Source organism: Camarhynchus parvulus, chromosome 11 (genome assembly GCF_901933205.1).
Source record: "Camarhynchus parvulus chromosome 11, STF_HiC, whole genome shotgun sequence".
Classification (NCBI taxonomy): Eukaryota; Metazoa; Chordata; class Aves; order Passeriformes; family Thraupidae; genus Camarhynchus; species Camarhynchus parvulus.
The window spans coordinates 4312395-4328813 of NC_044581.1; the positions used below are offsets into that span (position 1 = coordinate 4312395).

The 16419-nt window shown below is 41.5% G+C and overlaps 1 protein-coding gene across 1 annotated transcript; it reads left to right on the forward strand.

Moving 5' to 3' along the window:
- Positions 1 to 5064: 5064 nt before the first annotated feature.
- Positions 5065 to 12618, forward strand: MPHOSPH6 (M-phase phosphoprotein 6). The gene is made up of 5 exons (XM_030956309.1): positions 5065 to 5180; positions 8628 to 8740; positions 10299 to 10389; positions 11337 to 11434; positions 11893 to 12618. The coding sequence occupies exons 1-5, from the start codon at positions 5130 to 5132 to the stop codon at positions 12056 to 12058; spliced, it is 519 nt and encodes a 172-aa protein (XP_030812169.1). The 5' UTR covers positions 5065 to 5129; the 3' UTR covers positions 12059 to 12618.
- The last annotated feature ends 3801 nt before the right edge of the window (positions 12619 to 16419 follow it).

The window sequence follows — 16419 nt, forward strand, 5'->3', positions numbered from 1 at the left end:
TTACTCAATATCACATTGGGTGGCACCCATTTTATGTTTCTAATTCCCCCTCCCTCCTGTCCTTCCTCCTCAGAAAGATAAACGTGTGAACAACAATGAGGTATCCGACTACTAATCGAAAGCAATATAGCTCTGCACAGATCAGCTCTGTGATGGAATAAAGAAGTGAGCATGGATCTAAGCACCTTCTCTTCATATCATAGCCTTCATGTTGTTTTCAGGAGCATTTTTGTCAGGCAGCGATGAAAGGCTGAGAACAAAGTGAACAAAATTTCCTTTTACTGCTTAAAAATTCTCAGCTGCTTTGCTATATCAAAACGCTGTCTCTTTAAACAAATCGCATGGTTAAAAATGCCAAGTTATAATTCAGCAACTAACTCTGAAAATGACAATTTAATCAATCAGAACCAACCCTTCTGAAAAGAGGGGTGGAAAAAAAAGGAAAAAAAATCTTAAAGCTTTCATGCAATGCAAGTGGTTGAAACTATAAAAATGTTCAATCACGGTAGAACAAGCCTGCAGCATCAATGTTTATTAAAGTCAGGGGAGCCATTTATTGACCTGGGAAACAGCAAAGCACCAGCAGCACTGCTGGATTGCATTTTTATGGTTAACAAACAGAGGGTGATATTTTCTTTTTCTCTTTTAATTGTGATTCCTTCAAATCCAAAAAGTTAAAAGCCTCCTGATTTTTAAAGGAAAGCAAAGAGAAGGATGGTCCACACCGTTCTGCTGTCATTCTCTTTGCTCTGGCTCCTGACATGGGCATATATCAAATAATTTCAAATATTTAGGCTTCTCCACATGCCAGCAGAATGACAGACCAGCATGAGTTCTCTCCACCACTTTGGCTGATGGCAGAATATAGAGAGCTGCCATTATGAGGCTGGCTCTTTCTGTAATCAAAAAGGAATTACTCTATTTATTCATACAAAGGTCACCCTGTCACCGGACCAGCCAAAAGCACTCAGAACAAACTGTCCTCTCCCAAACTGACACCAGGCATTTTCTCCAAAAACACATCTTAATTGTTCTGGAGATTTTGTAACTGTTTTGCCACAAGCACATTTTTAAAACACACCTTTCCATGCTGCGCAAATTGTGAACTACTGAAGGTTATTAAAAAGAAAGAGTCAGCAACGTGAACTGCACTCACAGATCCGTGTTACCCAAATTACAGGAGTCTGGCTGTAATTCTTTCCACATCATTCCCATCCACAGGAAAACCATGGTCAGCTGAGGAATGTGGGGCAGGGATTTAAAACACCCTCTGTGTGTCAATTGCTGCAGGAAACAGGACTCCTGTACAACTAATCAATATAGTGAAGCAGAAGATGTTTATTGTTTACATTACACACTTATTTATACATTCTAGCTCTACTGCACACCCTGATCATGCTCTTCTTCATTGCTGTCTCTAGCTTGTCCACACCTTCTGCATGCACTTCTCAGAGTATGTGACTGGTTACAGTCCAGGTGGTTCACAGCCCTCCGTTATCTAGTTCTTGTAGTCTTGGTATTCTGTTTCTCAGCCTCTTTTTTCTTAATTTAACACAGTTTATGTCTTAGTAATCTTGATGCATTCCAGAGGGTTCTGACACAACTCTGATAAGAGTAGCTACAAGTGGTATGGCTGGTGCACAATGGGGCTTAAGTTGTTCAGATACACTGCTACATGTTGCCACCTAAACCAGCGTCAATGCCAGAAAAGCAAAAAAACCAAAAGAGGGTGAATCAGTGTGGTGTGAAGGAGAGCTGGAGCTACCCTGTATCCTCCGTGGATGAGGTGAGGATGAGCAGCACGGTTTGTACAGGATCACATCAAAGGTGATGAATATTGTAACAAATCCCCGGCACCCAGCACCTCGGCAGCTGCCAAAGCACAGCATGCATTAGCGGCTCAGAGCGGGGTGGGAGCAGCAGAGATGAAAAACGAGTCCTCCCCGTGAGAACAGCACCTCTACCACGTGGAGATATCACACTCTCTCCGTGGGGAGCACAGGGGATAAAACTGCTTTCCTGATCACGCCCAGTCCCAGTGCACTTCACACCTTCCTTTCAGGTTTGCAAACAGACCTCCGGCAGCTCCACTTCTCATTTTCCTCTCCTCATTCATACAGAAAAACACATAATGTCCTTATTTAAAACACAATGGAGGAGCTTGACGCAAATTAATGATTCGCCTGTCATACTATAAGAATTTTGATATTTGCGAGGAGGGGAAATGGCTTCAGGTATTCGGAGAGCTGTAAAAAGCTGCCTCAGAATTCAAAGACAGCTCATAAGAAATCAAATCAACTGATAGGTTGCTATAAGGTTTGAGATACCCGTTTTGCACTAAAATCACACTACTACAATAATATGAATAAATAAAAGATTATGGGAAAAGTAAGCCACGAGTTCCCTCAAATTAGATCCCATTGGAGTGAAATTACTTCACAGCTGCCACATGTGTTGTTCCAAGAGAGATTACTCCTTAAATAATGTTAATGACAACTTTGATTTGACTTCAGTAATTACTAGAGGGAGAAGGGACGACATTTCCTAGGAAGAAAAATCTTTTATCTGCTTGTTTAATGTACAATCTTTGATGAGATGGAACTCCTTTCCCCCAAGTTATTTCCCGAGTATTTTTGTTTTGAAAAAGAAATTGATTTCTAGGTTGAAAATGGAGCTACTGTGAAGCACTCAGCTGTGGGAGAGAGTCTAATTGTCATTTACAATGACCCTCGATTCTTCTCTAAACATAGAGAGCTTCTTTTTCTCTCCTAACTCTCCTCACCCTCACTTCACAAGCAGGCGTATTTACAGGGCTGGATTCTTCTCTGAGCTACCTCCACCACCACCAGTAAATCATAAAAATTTCTCCTGCAATCAATGGAGTGTCTTCACATTTACCAGACAGTATAATCTGGTCCACGAGGCAGCTGATTGTTATCTATAACCTCCCCATCCAATTCGAGTGATGGGAGATGCAACCCAAAAATTTCCTTTGGGCTTTTTTACTGCCAAAATAGATCACATTCTTTGGCAGCCTTTTTACAATCTCCACTTTTCTAAATAAACATCACAGAACCTATTCTGCTTTTACTGCAAAATGCTTCTCCCTGCCTGAATCAAGGCAGGTTTTTAGCTGATGTGCCAACAGACAGTGAGAGAAACTCTGTGCAAGCCTGGGGTGCAGCACCAAGACATGGGGTACAGTGGGGAGCAGGGAGCACCAGGAATTATCTTCATGGTTAGATAAGAGAAAACCCTTGCTCTCTGTCCATCCCAGTTAGACACTGCATAGGGATGTAAATTATTAGAATGCAGCTCCCAGAGAATTTGGGGGCAGGATGCTCCTTCTCAATAAAGGCAGAGAGGAGCTGTTATGTGCAGTGCCCAAATCCCAAACAGGCTGTGAGCAGAGTCTGCTGAGGAATGGTTGAGCTGGGATGTTCTGCAGGATGGAGGGACAGAAACGGCTCTTGAAAAGGCCACCAAGCACTACCACAGCTCAGTGGCTGCAGAAGTGCTGAGGAGAGCGCAGTATTTAGAAGAAATCATTCAAAGTACATTCCTGGACTGTAAATGAACTGAAACTGCTCAGCAAAGCCCTGACGTTGAAGGTCATGCAATTAAACACAGGGCTCTGATTTGCAATGATCAACGAAAAGTAAATGCATTATTAAAATGCAAGGCAAATAGAACAAAACACCAAAAATGGACAGATTCTGGCTGTACTCTGTCATTACATTAATTAACAGCTTTCCCCTATTGGTTTGCTCACTAAGATTCAAACATATTCATTCTTTTATGAACATTTGTATTCAGAAAATGGAAAAATTCTTCCCAGCCTTCTTTTGTTGGGAAGGGATGATAGCTGTTAAAGAGAAAGGGAACAGAGAAGGAGCAAAACAGCTTAGCTGCCACACTCTCAATGTGACTTTCTCACTGGGGCCTTGAACTTCAGAGTAGCTTCAACTCATTTACAGAGCCTGAGAATGAAGGTGCCTTCCCTATATGAAAATTAAATATTTTCATGCAGTGTTATGACTTTGCCTTGAAGCACTTGTGGCTCCATGTTTCATTGGCATTTGTGGTCATTTTAGTCCACTGAGCTTAAATGTGTAATAAGGATGCCTGGATGTGGATAATTCTCCCTCCGTTCCCACTGCAATCAGGTTTTGTCCTTCACTATACCTTTCTGTGGAGTCTATTAGAACATAAATCTTTACAGAGTTCTTCAAGCTTTGACCTACATCTTGCATATACAGGAACTTTTCTCCCTAAGTTGTCTTTTGGAGCACACCAGTTCATTAAAATTTTGAACACTGAACCCTCACTCTTATTGCTTTATCACCCAGTTTATGTGCCAAATGTCAAAACAGGCATCAGAAATCTGATTTATGAGGATATGTAGAGAAATTGTGGTACATGCTTCTGACTGGGAGTCAGCTGACAATTCCCTATCAGGATTTCTTCCTCAGCTCCCAGTGCCCAGCAGGGCAGTCCAACACCAGCACTGCCTATACTGAATTCACAAATCACAATTCAGGACTAACAAAGCTTTGAGGCTTTTTGTGATATCTTTGAATTTGTGTGCTTTCCAGTTTTAATCACATCTGACCATTTTGTGATTTTCTTTTTTTTTATTAAAAAAAGAAGTCAGTGCCGGTTGTAAAAAAATAAACGCTTATAAAGTCAAGCAGTCTCCAAATGCCACTGTGGGAAGTATTTTATTCTCTTTTTTAAACAACAGGAAATTTTGGATGAAGCTGTAAGCCGGCAGTACTACACAACACACAAGCATGGGTAAGGCATGTCAGGTTCACATACTGATTTACCATTTCACACCGAGCGGATTTATGTCCTGCTCACACCCCCGATCTCCCTCACCCGCACAGCCGTAAAGTTTATTTTTATCGCTGGTTTTGCATCACCAGCGCGCCCCCCGGCCCCGGCGGCTGCCGGGGCTGAGGGCAGCGTGCTGCGGGCAGGCAGAGTGCTGTGGGCAGGGTGCCGTGCCCGCGGCCGCCCCCGGCCGGAGGGTGGAGCCGCGCCGCCGCCTCGCCCCTCTCCTCCCGCGGCGTGCGCGGCCTCGGCGCTACGCGAGCGCGGGGATCCGCCGCGGCCTGCGGGCCGCCATGGCCGGGGAGGTGAAAACCAAGCTGTCCAAGAACCTGCTGCGCATGAAGGTGACGGGGGAAAGAGGGGAGGGCGAGCCGGAGGCCTGCGGGGGCGCTGGAAGCGGGGGCAGCAGGGCCGGGCACGGATGGCGAGCGGGGCCCGGCGCTGTGAGGCGCGGCCGGGCTGCGCGTCCCCGGCCACACGCGGCCGTCCCGGACCCTGGTGTGGGGCATTGCCGTGCCCATCGCCGGCCACCCACGCTCCGGATAAACAGATGGGTTTATCCACGGGCCTCTCCCCGTTCCCCTTGTCGGGCTGCTCCCCCGGCAATAATTCACTGATGCCGGCACCGAGCCGCTCGAACGCGGGGGTTACAAACTGCAGCGTTCGGTGCAGGAGAGCAGCCTCATGGTTCCGGCAAAGCCTGGCCTCAAGAGCCAGCTTCAGTGCACCCTTTGGGAGTGCTTTAGTTCCACCTCGCTCCTCTGCTGCTGGGTTGTTTGTTGTGAATTTAAATAAAAATATTTCAACGGCAGATTGAAAGGAAAATACCAATGCTGTTTGCTTTGCTTGGGGGTGGGGCTTTTAGTGTTGAGAAAAGAAAGTTTTGGTGTGTTCATTTTTACCCCTGTTTACATTGCTGGCTAAGGAAATCCCAGCCTGAATGGGGATTATCATCCAGTATTAACCATCTTTCCCAACTCAGAAAAGCCAGGGATCTTGGTAACATCCCGATGTGCTTATTACCCTTGGAATTGTGAATCTCATGTCACCAGTGTGAAATTAGTCTCTGCTCACTGGCTAATGGATTCTGCTTCACACTATGTACTACAACTCCTAATTCAGTAGAGTACATTCTCTGATTGATGGTCCTTTATTGCTGGAAAACAACCAGGAAAAGTTGAGTACTTTTTTTTTTTAACGTTAATATTCAATTTTTTAACTGAACATGATGGGGCCTTTGTGGCTTCTTGCTTGTGGTGTTTTATTTAGCCATTTTTCCCCACGTATATGGGCCTATATTTCACATTCTGGCTGAAAAGAGTTAGCTGACTTCAGTTCAATTTTTCACATAAAGTGCACTCTGCTACAGTTGGATGATGGAATATTTACCCTAATTAACAGATGCTTCTAAATATAAAACTTGTACACAGAAGGAACAAAATACATCTTGCCTCGCTCTCTAAAGGGAGTAGGTGTTGAACTGAATCAGCCAGCAATGTGTGATACAGGCTCCCATAACCTGGATGGCAGGCAGCATCATTATTTTTTCTTATTTTTATATAATACACTTTTAAAATGAAATTTTTCTTTCTGTTGTTTGCCAGTATACTAACCCCCTGGAGATCTCAAAAGCAGGTTTTTGGATTGTTTTTCTCTGGAAGGCCATGGAGAACCAGCCATGTGAATATGCTGCCATGACATTTGCAGGTTCACAGTCCAGGCAGTAATAACCAGCTTTGAAGAGATCAGTTGGGTTTTGAAAAGGTCATACACAGATCTTGCATTTAGCACTTTGTTTCTGCAGATCTTCCTGTTTACAAATGTTTTAATGAAGCCTTTAGCAGCTGCCTCTGCAGGTAGTGATCCAATGTATTAGCAGAATTCAACAGGTGGGTGCAGTGGCACCCAGAAGTGGCGTGTGGTGGGTGGTGTTGGAAGGACCATTTGCAGTAAATACTGGGCCACGTGGAGACACTTTTAGATCTTGCACCATTTGATGCAGGTCTCATAGCTTGGGGAAACTCACCCAAACAACTCTTCAGGTACTGACTTACACATTCTGTGCCTACCACAACTGGTATATTTTTAATTCATCAGTGTGTGTTTACATTCGAGACAAACCTGATCACATAATTTTTATCTTGGTTTTTCCTGTAGTAATCTTCAGGAACATAATCTTTAAAATGGAGTGTGAAATGATTATTTAATTGGGTTCTTGTAGCAGAATTTCTTGTGTTGAGATTTTCGACTGGCTAACCAATTTCCTTGAGCAATATGTTTTTCCACATGATAGATTCACTTATTTTCCTCAAGAAGATACTGTAATTTTAATTGGAAAGCTTTGACATATTCTGAATCGACTCAGAAAACAGAAGTCAATTTTTCTTTCATTAAAGATCTTGTACAGTGGATGCAAATAGAAATATAAAATGAAACACTAGCTCTGTTGGCTTGCACTTCTGAGTTTGGTTTGGTTTGGTTGGCTATTTTGTAAAGGCTGGAGATGTGTGGGTTGTTTATAATACATACATTGCACACATTTATTATCTATATATTTTTACAGGACTGTGTGTGAACTGTAGTGTTAGACTTGCCTCTGTCTGGCAGTTGGCTTGGTATAAATGTACAAATGTAGGTATAAATGTATAAACTGTACAGGTACAGTTATCCAAACACTTTCTGTACATCCTCAGGAAGGTCCCATCTTTTAGGGAGGTGGGACTATATGGATTATCACCATAAAATTTTGAAGAGTTCTGGGTTTTCCCAGCATTTTTCATTGACATTTTTTAGACTTCATTGTCACTCAGTTCAGGCACCTGACTTAAGACAAATGGAAATTAAAATGCTGTTTCACAGGCCTCAGGTCTGTAGTTCTGTGCTCTCAGCAGTTTTTTATAGGCTGTGACAGATGTCTTCTTCTGCTCCCAGCTGTTGAGAGGTTGCTGTTCCTACCTGCCTGTTCCCATCCTCTGACAGGGGTTATCACCAAGGAAGCCAGTGACAGGAGTGTCCTTGTATTAGGAAAAAATAGAAACTTGCCCTAAACTTGATTATTGGTCTCAGCTATTTTGGCAGACTGTTCCTGCAGAGGGTTAGCAGGTCCTTAAATGCAGTGCTGGATCAGTACTTTACAAATCCACCCAGTGGGTCGGTGAGAACTGAAGAACTGGGAACATCTTCCTTTAGCACAGCTGGATACAGAGGAGTTTTCTTCATAGTCTGGTTTCAAAGTCTTACATTTTTCCACTTCCAAAGGCAGGTGTGTGCCTTCAGAGCTACAAATGCAATCCAGTTCATTAAATCTGAGAAGAGGATGGTTGAAAATACAGATGTTTCCAAAAATGGCCAGCCTGGTGTAACCCTCCTCCAGCTCTGAGCTCCAGTGCTGTTTGTGGAGTTGGTTCTTGATGTGCAGCAATAACTTCAACACCATTGTCTTCTTTCTGGCCTTTAGTGAAACATTAGAAAAACCTTAGTAAAATTAGGGAATTGTGACAACTCCAATCCATCAAAACTAGCCAGGACAGCTCTGTTTCTCTATATGTAAGTACAGGTGTGACTGACTGTTAACTTTCAGTAGATAGCTGCGATCAGTAGCTGTTTTAATTTTCCGCTGTCTGTTTGCACAAACTTTGACCAAACTCAAAAAAATCACAAAAAAACATTAACTTTGTATCAACTGCTAAACATTATGTAATGGATAATTGCTATCATGTAATTACTGCATGTTCAGAAGATACTCATGATGCAAGAAAACTGAAGCTGTGTGTTTGTGTCTTTCTTTGTAGTTCATGCAAAGGGGTTTGGATTCACAAACTAAAAAACAACTAGAGGAAGAAGAAAAGAAGATAATTAGTGAAGAACACTGGTATCTTGATGTACCAGATCTAAAGGAAAAAGAGTAAGCTTGTAATCTTTTGTACTTCTTATCGTCATTGGATTGTTTTGAAATGGAAATAGCATATTCATATTTTCTCCTGTAAGATAAGTATTATAAATAACCAGTTAACAGAAGCAAAAATAGTGACAAACTGGCATTACAGCTTCTTTTATTACTTATTTTTAGGGCTGTTCTTGAGGTTGCCTAGTGTAGTTTGACCTACTTTCAATTCTTGTGTGTGTTGTTTTCTTTCACTCACACATTCTTCTACATGCATGCAATTAGTTTATTTCAATCAGGGTCCGATTCATTCATTGCTGCTTTTTCGCTTCATTAGAAACAAAGTTTGAAAGCTTGTGTTAGTAAATTCAGCTCCAGACACATGGTTAAGTTGATTCAGGACGGTTCTGTCCTCTTGTGTCCAGCTCACTTCACATCCTGGTTTTGAAATAGGACAGATAATGGCAAAAATAAAGGAAGCCTTAGCTAATAAGGAAAAAATGTGTTCTGCTCTTTAGAAAGGTGCCTTAAATAGCAGGAGAACTACTTTTGAAATTGCTTGGGTTTCATCCTTTCTAAAGTGAAAAAAAATTCCACTGAGGGAGAACATACATAGTTTTGAAAAAGCTGGGACCCAAGGAATTAACTGTAGCTGAATAAGGCTATTGATGAACTCTTTTCCATTACTCTTGGTGGCTATGACAAAAAGGTATTTGAGCTTCAGTTGCAACAAGGAGTGTTCAAGCTGGACATTGGGAGAACTTTTGTAACAATAAGGCTATTGAAGCTCAGGAGTAGATTGCCTGAGGAGACACTGGATTCTTCATCATGAGAAGTCTTTTGAGGACAGGTTAGCTGGACCTCTGCTGTTCATGGCACATGTGTGACTGATATTGCCTTGGGGCAGGACAATGAGCTCAATCTCTTCAGCCTAAGTTCTGTGATCATGAGAGTTTGATTTACATGGGAGATGAAGAGGATGAGGGAACAGGTACATGTGTGTGAGGAAAAGGATGGAACAATCCTCCAAAGTACTTTTATCTGACATGTATTATGAATGCCTCAGGGTCATGTTTCTTTTCTCACTCCATGCTCATTAAAAGAGGAAAAAAAGGAGGAAGAAGGGGGAAATCTGTCTGCTGAACAGAGAGTGACACAGTGTTTTATACCCTGACAGATTCAACCAATGCCAGGTCCAACAGCACAATGAAAAATTAATTAGAAGCTTTTGCTGGTATAGTAGTGCCACCTGGGGAGTGATATTTATGTGGTATTTTTATTCTGGCAAAAGTATTAATGTAGGCAGAACCATACCAGCAAAGAGTGCTTTTTGTCAGAAGAGTTAATTTTGCTTGTGGAACTGGCACAGCTTTGCTGGCAAGAAGGATTCCTTTGCGCTCCAAGCTCCTTGTACTGAAAGATTTATCAGGGCAATTGAGCAGAAAGCAGTTGATGGTTTAAAATACAGTGTGGCTTTGTTTATTTGTGTGGGGGGAAGACAGCACATCCTTTTTGCATTTGTTTAATTTGATTGTTTTAAAGTGCATGGTTTGACAAAATGCTGGGTTTGGGGTTTCAGGAGCTGTATAATAGAAGAGAGAAGCTTTCTGCGATGTGAGGATCTCGTTTATGGCAGAATGTCCTTCAAAGGATTCAATCCTGAAATTGAGGTACCATTTCAGTGTCCTGCTTTGAGGTTGTCTCACATTAGGATTGAAGCCCTTGGGGATGGGGATTTGAGTGTTCACACTGCTTATTGGCCTTTGCAGCACCTTCCATAAATCCTCCCATGTCCCAAAACTCCATCATTCAACCCTAAGTGTTGATCAATGCAGCATCTGGTAAATAGAATCTTTTTAGCTCCCTGTGTTGTTGGTCAGTAATTGCATGACTCCTGCAGATTTTCCCTCCCTGAAGTGAGGAAGCCATCCCACATGCTGCTCACCAAAACAAAAGCTCACTTTTCTTCCTGACATAGGATGCAGAGTCCAATCTACAAACATTCAACCCTATTTATTCAACACTTACTTGTATCAATAAGAGCTTAGAATTCCAAAGTAAAAATGCTGGGCAAGAGTCTTTAATTCCTTCCTGGCATGATTCATGCTGATAGAAGTACACAGGGACAGGAATAAAAAGGTTAGCACTGAACCTGAAGCAGGAGGATGAAGGTGTAAAGACTAAGAGATTTGCAGAAGGCCACGTAAGGTAATTTACTAGAGAATTATTTTAGTGACTTTGAACTTGCTGTCCCTGTGACTGAGCATATGATTGCTTCATGGCTTTTACTGTAAATGCTTGAAGATATTCTTTCTTTTTAACAAAACTATTTCAAGGTCTGTGTGCTAACATCACAGTGAAAAGTTAATTATGATCTGGTCTCCTGGGGATGTTTGGAGTGCCCTTTAGGATGCTTCAGTAGTACAGTACACTGAAACACTGTCTCTGTTGCCTTTTCTTCATGAGTTTTCATAATGATGGGCTCTAGCCTAACCAGGAAAAGAAAATAATTACTAGATGTGATTCTTACCTCTTATGCTCTTCTACCAGTGAATTTCAGCACTGTTGCCTTTGTGTCATGGTTACATGCTTAAGCTGTTTCTCACTTCATTTTCAGAAGTTAATGATCCAAATGAACTCCAAGTGCAAGGAGGAAAAAATTGAAGAGGATGATAAAATGGAGGCTGATGTGTCCGATGAAGAAATGGCCAGAAGGTAAGTTACATTTTGTGACATAATCAGTAGTAGCAAGGAATATGATGTGTTACTGTATTATGTGTGGGGAAATAAAACCCAAAAAGGAAACAAACAAAATTTTAAAAAAGCCCACAATAGATATGGAACTGTACCAGATTGATTTTCCAGGAATGCTGGTGTATATTTACTTGAATATCCATTGCATTTGGGGGTAAATTCTCCATCACTTGTAGGGGTTTTCTGCCCTTTGATATCCAGGTATTCCATGCTAATTCCCTCCTTGTTACCAGCTGCTAACAAATTGAAACTATCAGAGTGAATAATAGTGTAATAAGTCATGCAGTACTTGTGCTTCTCCAGGCTTTTAATGACCAGGTTTTTTACACCACTTGAATTGTTGATGATGTTTAGGAGATGCACCACGATTTTTCCTCTGATTTTACTTGAAGGTGTAATTTTTTTTATTCTCTCTACAGATACGAAACATTAGTGGGAACAATAGGGAAGAAATTTTTGAGAAAAAGGGACCAACGTGTACTCAAGGATGATGATGAAGATGAAGATGATGAAGTTGAAGAGGGGAATAGTAACACAAGACCTTGTAAAAGAGCTAAGAAAATGTTCTTAAAACCTCAGGATTAATGTCAATTGCACAAGTGGAGCTTGTTACCTAATGCCTACCAAACAGAGTACCAAGAACTGGAGATTGTTTGGAGTTTTTGCTATTTAATGTAAAGGGTGGATTTGTAAATCTGTTCTATTCTCATTGAAATTTCTACCATCCACAGGACAGACACTTTCCAAAGTGGGTGTTTATATAATGGATGTTGTACATCCTTTCCTCTCTCAGCAGCTTTTCATGAGTAGGGTGCTCATCACATCAGTCTCTTTAAATGTTCTGCATAGTTAAATTGAGTGTTGCATGCAATCAAAAGCAACGTTATTTACAATTTAGGATAACATCTGAAAGAAGTATTTGGAGTAAAGATGAGCTGTGTCCAATTCAGTAAGGCAGTTCAGCTTTCACTGCTTGCTTTATTATGAAAATGAAACCTGCGCTCTCTTCAAATTGAAAAAAGTCAGCAGAAACATGCTTGGTTTGTGATCTTTTTTACTGTGCTAAAAATAAGATGAGAGAAGAACAGAGAGATAAAATCCACTTTATTGAATTTTATTTTTTATAAAGTTTATTTAAAAATAGAGGATTTTGTAGTGAAATTTTTTTTTATATGGCAAGCCAAATATTGGGCGACGTTTACAGTTTGACATCTGAGCAGATTGTGGATCTTAGTTTCTGCCTTCCAAAAGAAATTTGCTAATTTTGCCTCTTTTTCAGCAAAAAAATCCAATCTTATAATTATGTAAGTCTTGTCATAAAAGCATAATAACAGTTTCGGAAACGTACTTGAAAGCAGAATAAAAACTGTGGGGTTTTGTGTTAATGATTGTGGATTAGTTTATTTAGTGTAAAAAAATTATGCTTAATACAGTCTGATACAAGGAGAGATCCTTTTTTGTGCTGGCCACAGATGTCCCCCAACATTTAGCTGAATGCACTGATTTATTTAGCCTGTGATGAAGCTGTCTGAAGTAGTATTAGGATAGAAACACCGTTCTCTTCAGTCAGTTGGTGCTCTGGGTTTTTTAAAAACATCAGTGTGTTCTTGTCTAAAATCATAGCAATTCTTTGTGCGCGGCCTTTCAACAAGAAATATTGCTATTGCTACATTTCCTCAGGATATCCAAGCTACTCATCCTTAATGCTGGCTCTCTGCAGAAAGGAATTTGTTAATTGAAGTGAGGAGTGGCCATTTTGCTGTGGGCACGAGACTTTTTTTTTGATCTTTTTTTAACAGCTCAGTGAAGCATGATGTGAAAAAGAAGGACACACTGTGTCTGCTGTATTTTGCTTGTGATACATGAACTATGATCCATATATCAGGAGCACCTAATTAGATATTCAAGATGGATCACACGTGGAAAGAGAAATATACTTTTAACCTAGTAAGGGGACTTTGTGCAGATGGAAAGGCTGTGATTCATGATCTGAGATAGTTTTTCAGAGCTAATTAAATGCTGCTGGTTCAATTACTTAAAACCTGATCATATATTACTGCTAGCTGAAAAGGAGTTAATGATGGCAAGACATTTTTCTTCCCATGGAAGATGTGACCTGAGCTATGAAATGATTTATTGTTGGTCATCACAAGAAAAACTTGGAACACATCCCATTATTCTTCTTGCTTATTAGTAGGAAAAATATTCCTCTGAATGGAGAGTGAATTTCTGCATAGCTGTGCTGAATAATTGAGGGGTGAGGTGTGTTCTGGTGAACCACCAGCAACCAGGAGATGTCACTGCAACTGCATGTCCTGAGAGACTTGGGTTGGGGAAGTGTCCAGTGGTGCCATGTAAAGAAACTTTTGGGTTATTTTGGTAACAGCAGTGGCTGAGATGAATTCTGTGTAGAGTCTTCCTTTTTCAGGGTTCTGCAGAGAGCTCTCCTGCATTGCAGGGTTCTGTTCAGTCCAGTGGGGAGTAATTCTCATCAAAGGGCATTCTGCCTCCTTAATTTCATGTCATTTCCTGAGGGATAGCTGGACATGAGAGTGGCACAGTGCATGGATAAGCACATGAGAAGCTAAAGAGCTTCCTAGAAAATCCACAATTTTGGAATTGGGACAGAGGAAGGTTGGTTCTGTTTCAACAGAACTGTGTTGAACAAACTGTGAAGAAAAGGTAGATTTTAGTTTATTGTCTTTAAATCTGGGAGCTTCGCTGTTCACATTCAGCTGCTGGCTCAGTGCTACAGTAAGACCAGCTACTTATTTTAGAACAATCTTTTATTCATGGGGCATTTGCAAAATGTGCCTTTAAAAGCACCATCCATAGTGTGTTATTGTGAGCAAGACAAAACCAAAACCCAGCCCTGTGTGACTTTTTAAATGTACTTCAAGTACAGAGTTACAAGCAGACATGGTGGGGTGTTCTGAAATACCTGTCTGCATTTCCAATGGTATAAATACATTTATGGATGGATTTAAGTCCAACTCGAGCTTCCTACCTGAGGTAGAAACATTCTGCTGTATACAATCTATGCTTGAACTACTCTTGACAGAGGTGTAAGCATAGCAGTGAAATATTCATAAAGCAAACCTGCATTGATTCAGGCTTTCTTGGCTCCGACACAGGCTCCAGTACATTTTATGTGCATGCTCCTAAGCTGTAGCGCTTTCCCACGTGGTCATGTTTCTAAATGAAAGTGTTTCTTCTCTGGAAACAGAAGCAAGTTGGGTAAGTAGTTGTTTTGTTACAGAAAATGGCAACCTGCAAACTGGTAAAGTGTTACCAGACACCAGAAATGTCCGTGTCTGTGACCCTGAAGTGTGGTTGTAGGTGGTGGTCACTGACAGCTCATGTATGTCTGTCCCTTGTCATGTGAAGTTTGGTCCCTCTCTTTGGCAGGCTGGTGGTGCTTGTTTTGTAATAACTGCTGGGCTTGAAAATATGGAAGTATTGAACAACTTTGTCTTTCTTGCTGATGTTTCTCTTTTGCTTCTATTTTGCTTAGTATTGGATCTTAAAAAGTCCAGGACCAGAGTCCAACTGAAGTGAGCCATCCAGTGTGAATTTAGTAATGCTTGAGCTGATTAAACTTTGGTTCTTGGGGAGGGGCAGGATGTTCAGTGGTGCTGTGGAGTTTGAACCATGTTTCTTGTGCTCTGTGCCTTGTTCTCTAATGAGACTCTCCATGATGCAATGCTCCAACCACGGGTGGCTGTCATTGCCATTGGGCATTGCCTGTGTGTGTAATGGGCAGCTGGGCTGGGATTCTGGGACTTCATCCAGCACTCAGACTTTAAAAGAAATTGTCTTTCTCTTGATTGGAATACCATACTTTTAAATTGTATTTGGAATTAGAGAAGTCTGGGGGTGGAGGGGGGCAGTTTCTCAGCATTTGTTTTGCTTCATTTGAACAACAGTCCCCAGCTAAAACTGCAAAATCATTTAGGCTCTCATTAAACCCTTCTCTGAGAATGCTAATAAAGCATCGTGGTAGGGAAGGATGGCAGCCATCCCACAGTTCCCTACCACATGTGAATTCAAGTTTCTGTGAGAGCTGATGCTTTAAGGACTTGGGGGTTTGTTTTCTTTTCAGGCTGGGAGAACATCAGCTTCCACAATACTGCCTTGCTAATGGAACCCCAGCACGAGGCCTCAGGGTTTGTTTGGTTTTGTTTGGTTTTGCGCCATTCTGCATCTCAAACCTCTGAGGGATTTCAGGCCTGGCATTCACACCTCAATAACCTGCTTTCATCAGCTTTTGGGCAGCTTTAGTTAAACTGTGAAACTGTTCCTTAGCTGCATGTGTTGACATTTCTTTGTGTGATTTCATGTTTCTCAGTGAGGACCTGCTTATAATTGTCACGTCAAGATGAAAAATTAACAGATGGGAGTCAGGGAGATGGTTGGAGCCTCAATCACCAGCAGCTCTGTAGATCTTTGGTAAGAACCAAACAGTGGAAGGGGTAGCTGGGTGAGTCCCATCACTGCAGGCCCAGTTAAATGCTGATAGGAGCCCACTGATCCCCAAGAAACCCTTGCATACCAAAATCCAAGCAATTACCTGGGAGCAACAGCAGGAAAACCTCCAGGGAAGTTGGGAGGCAAAATAACCACCCTGTAAATGGCTGTCCTCAAGACAAGAAAACAGCTGTGGTTGATGGCTGTGGTTGATGGCACAGAGAAATGTGGTTTGGTCAGCTGGGTAAATGAGAATCCCATCAGATAGAGTGGAGGTGCTCAGTGTTTTGAAGCTTGTAATGTTCCCTGAGGTCTCAGGGAGCACCTTGTCATGATCAATTGTTTAGAAAGGGGTAAAAACCCTTAATGGGATATTAATATGTGGGAATAGCCTGAACACAAATTACTGAACAAATTCCATCATTCCATTATTAACAGAAAAGCTGTGCTCTGGCCTCAGTAAGATCTTTCAGTGTCCC

What these genes read in the sequence shown, in the direction of transcription:
- MPHOSPH6 (XM_030956309.1), top strand. Translation starts at nt 5,130, where the DNA reads ATGGCCGGGGAGGTGAAAACCAAGCTGTCCAAGAACCTGCTGCGCATG. An exon ending in AGAACCTGCTGCGCATGAAG is followed by an intron (nt 5,181 to 8,627) that starts GTGACGGGGGAA and finishes CTTTCTTTGTAG; the next exon opens with TTCATGCAAAGGGGTTTGGA. An exon ending in GATGAAGAAATGGCCAGAAG is followed by an intron (nt 11,435 to 11,892) that starts GTAAGTTACATT and finishes TTCTCTCTACAG; the next exon opens with ATACGAAACATTAGTGGGAA.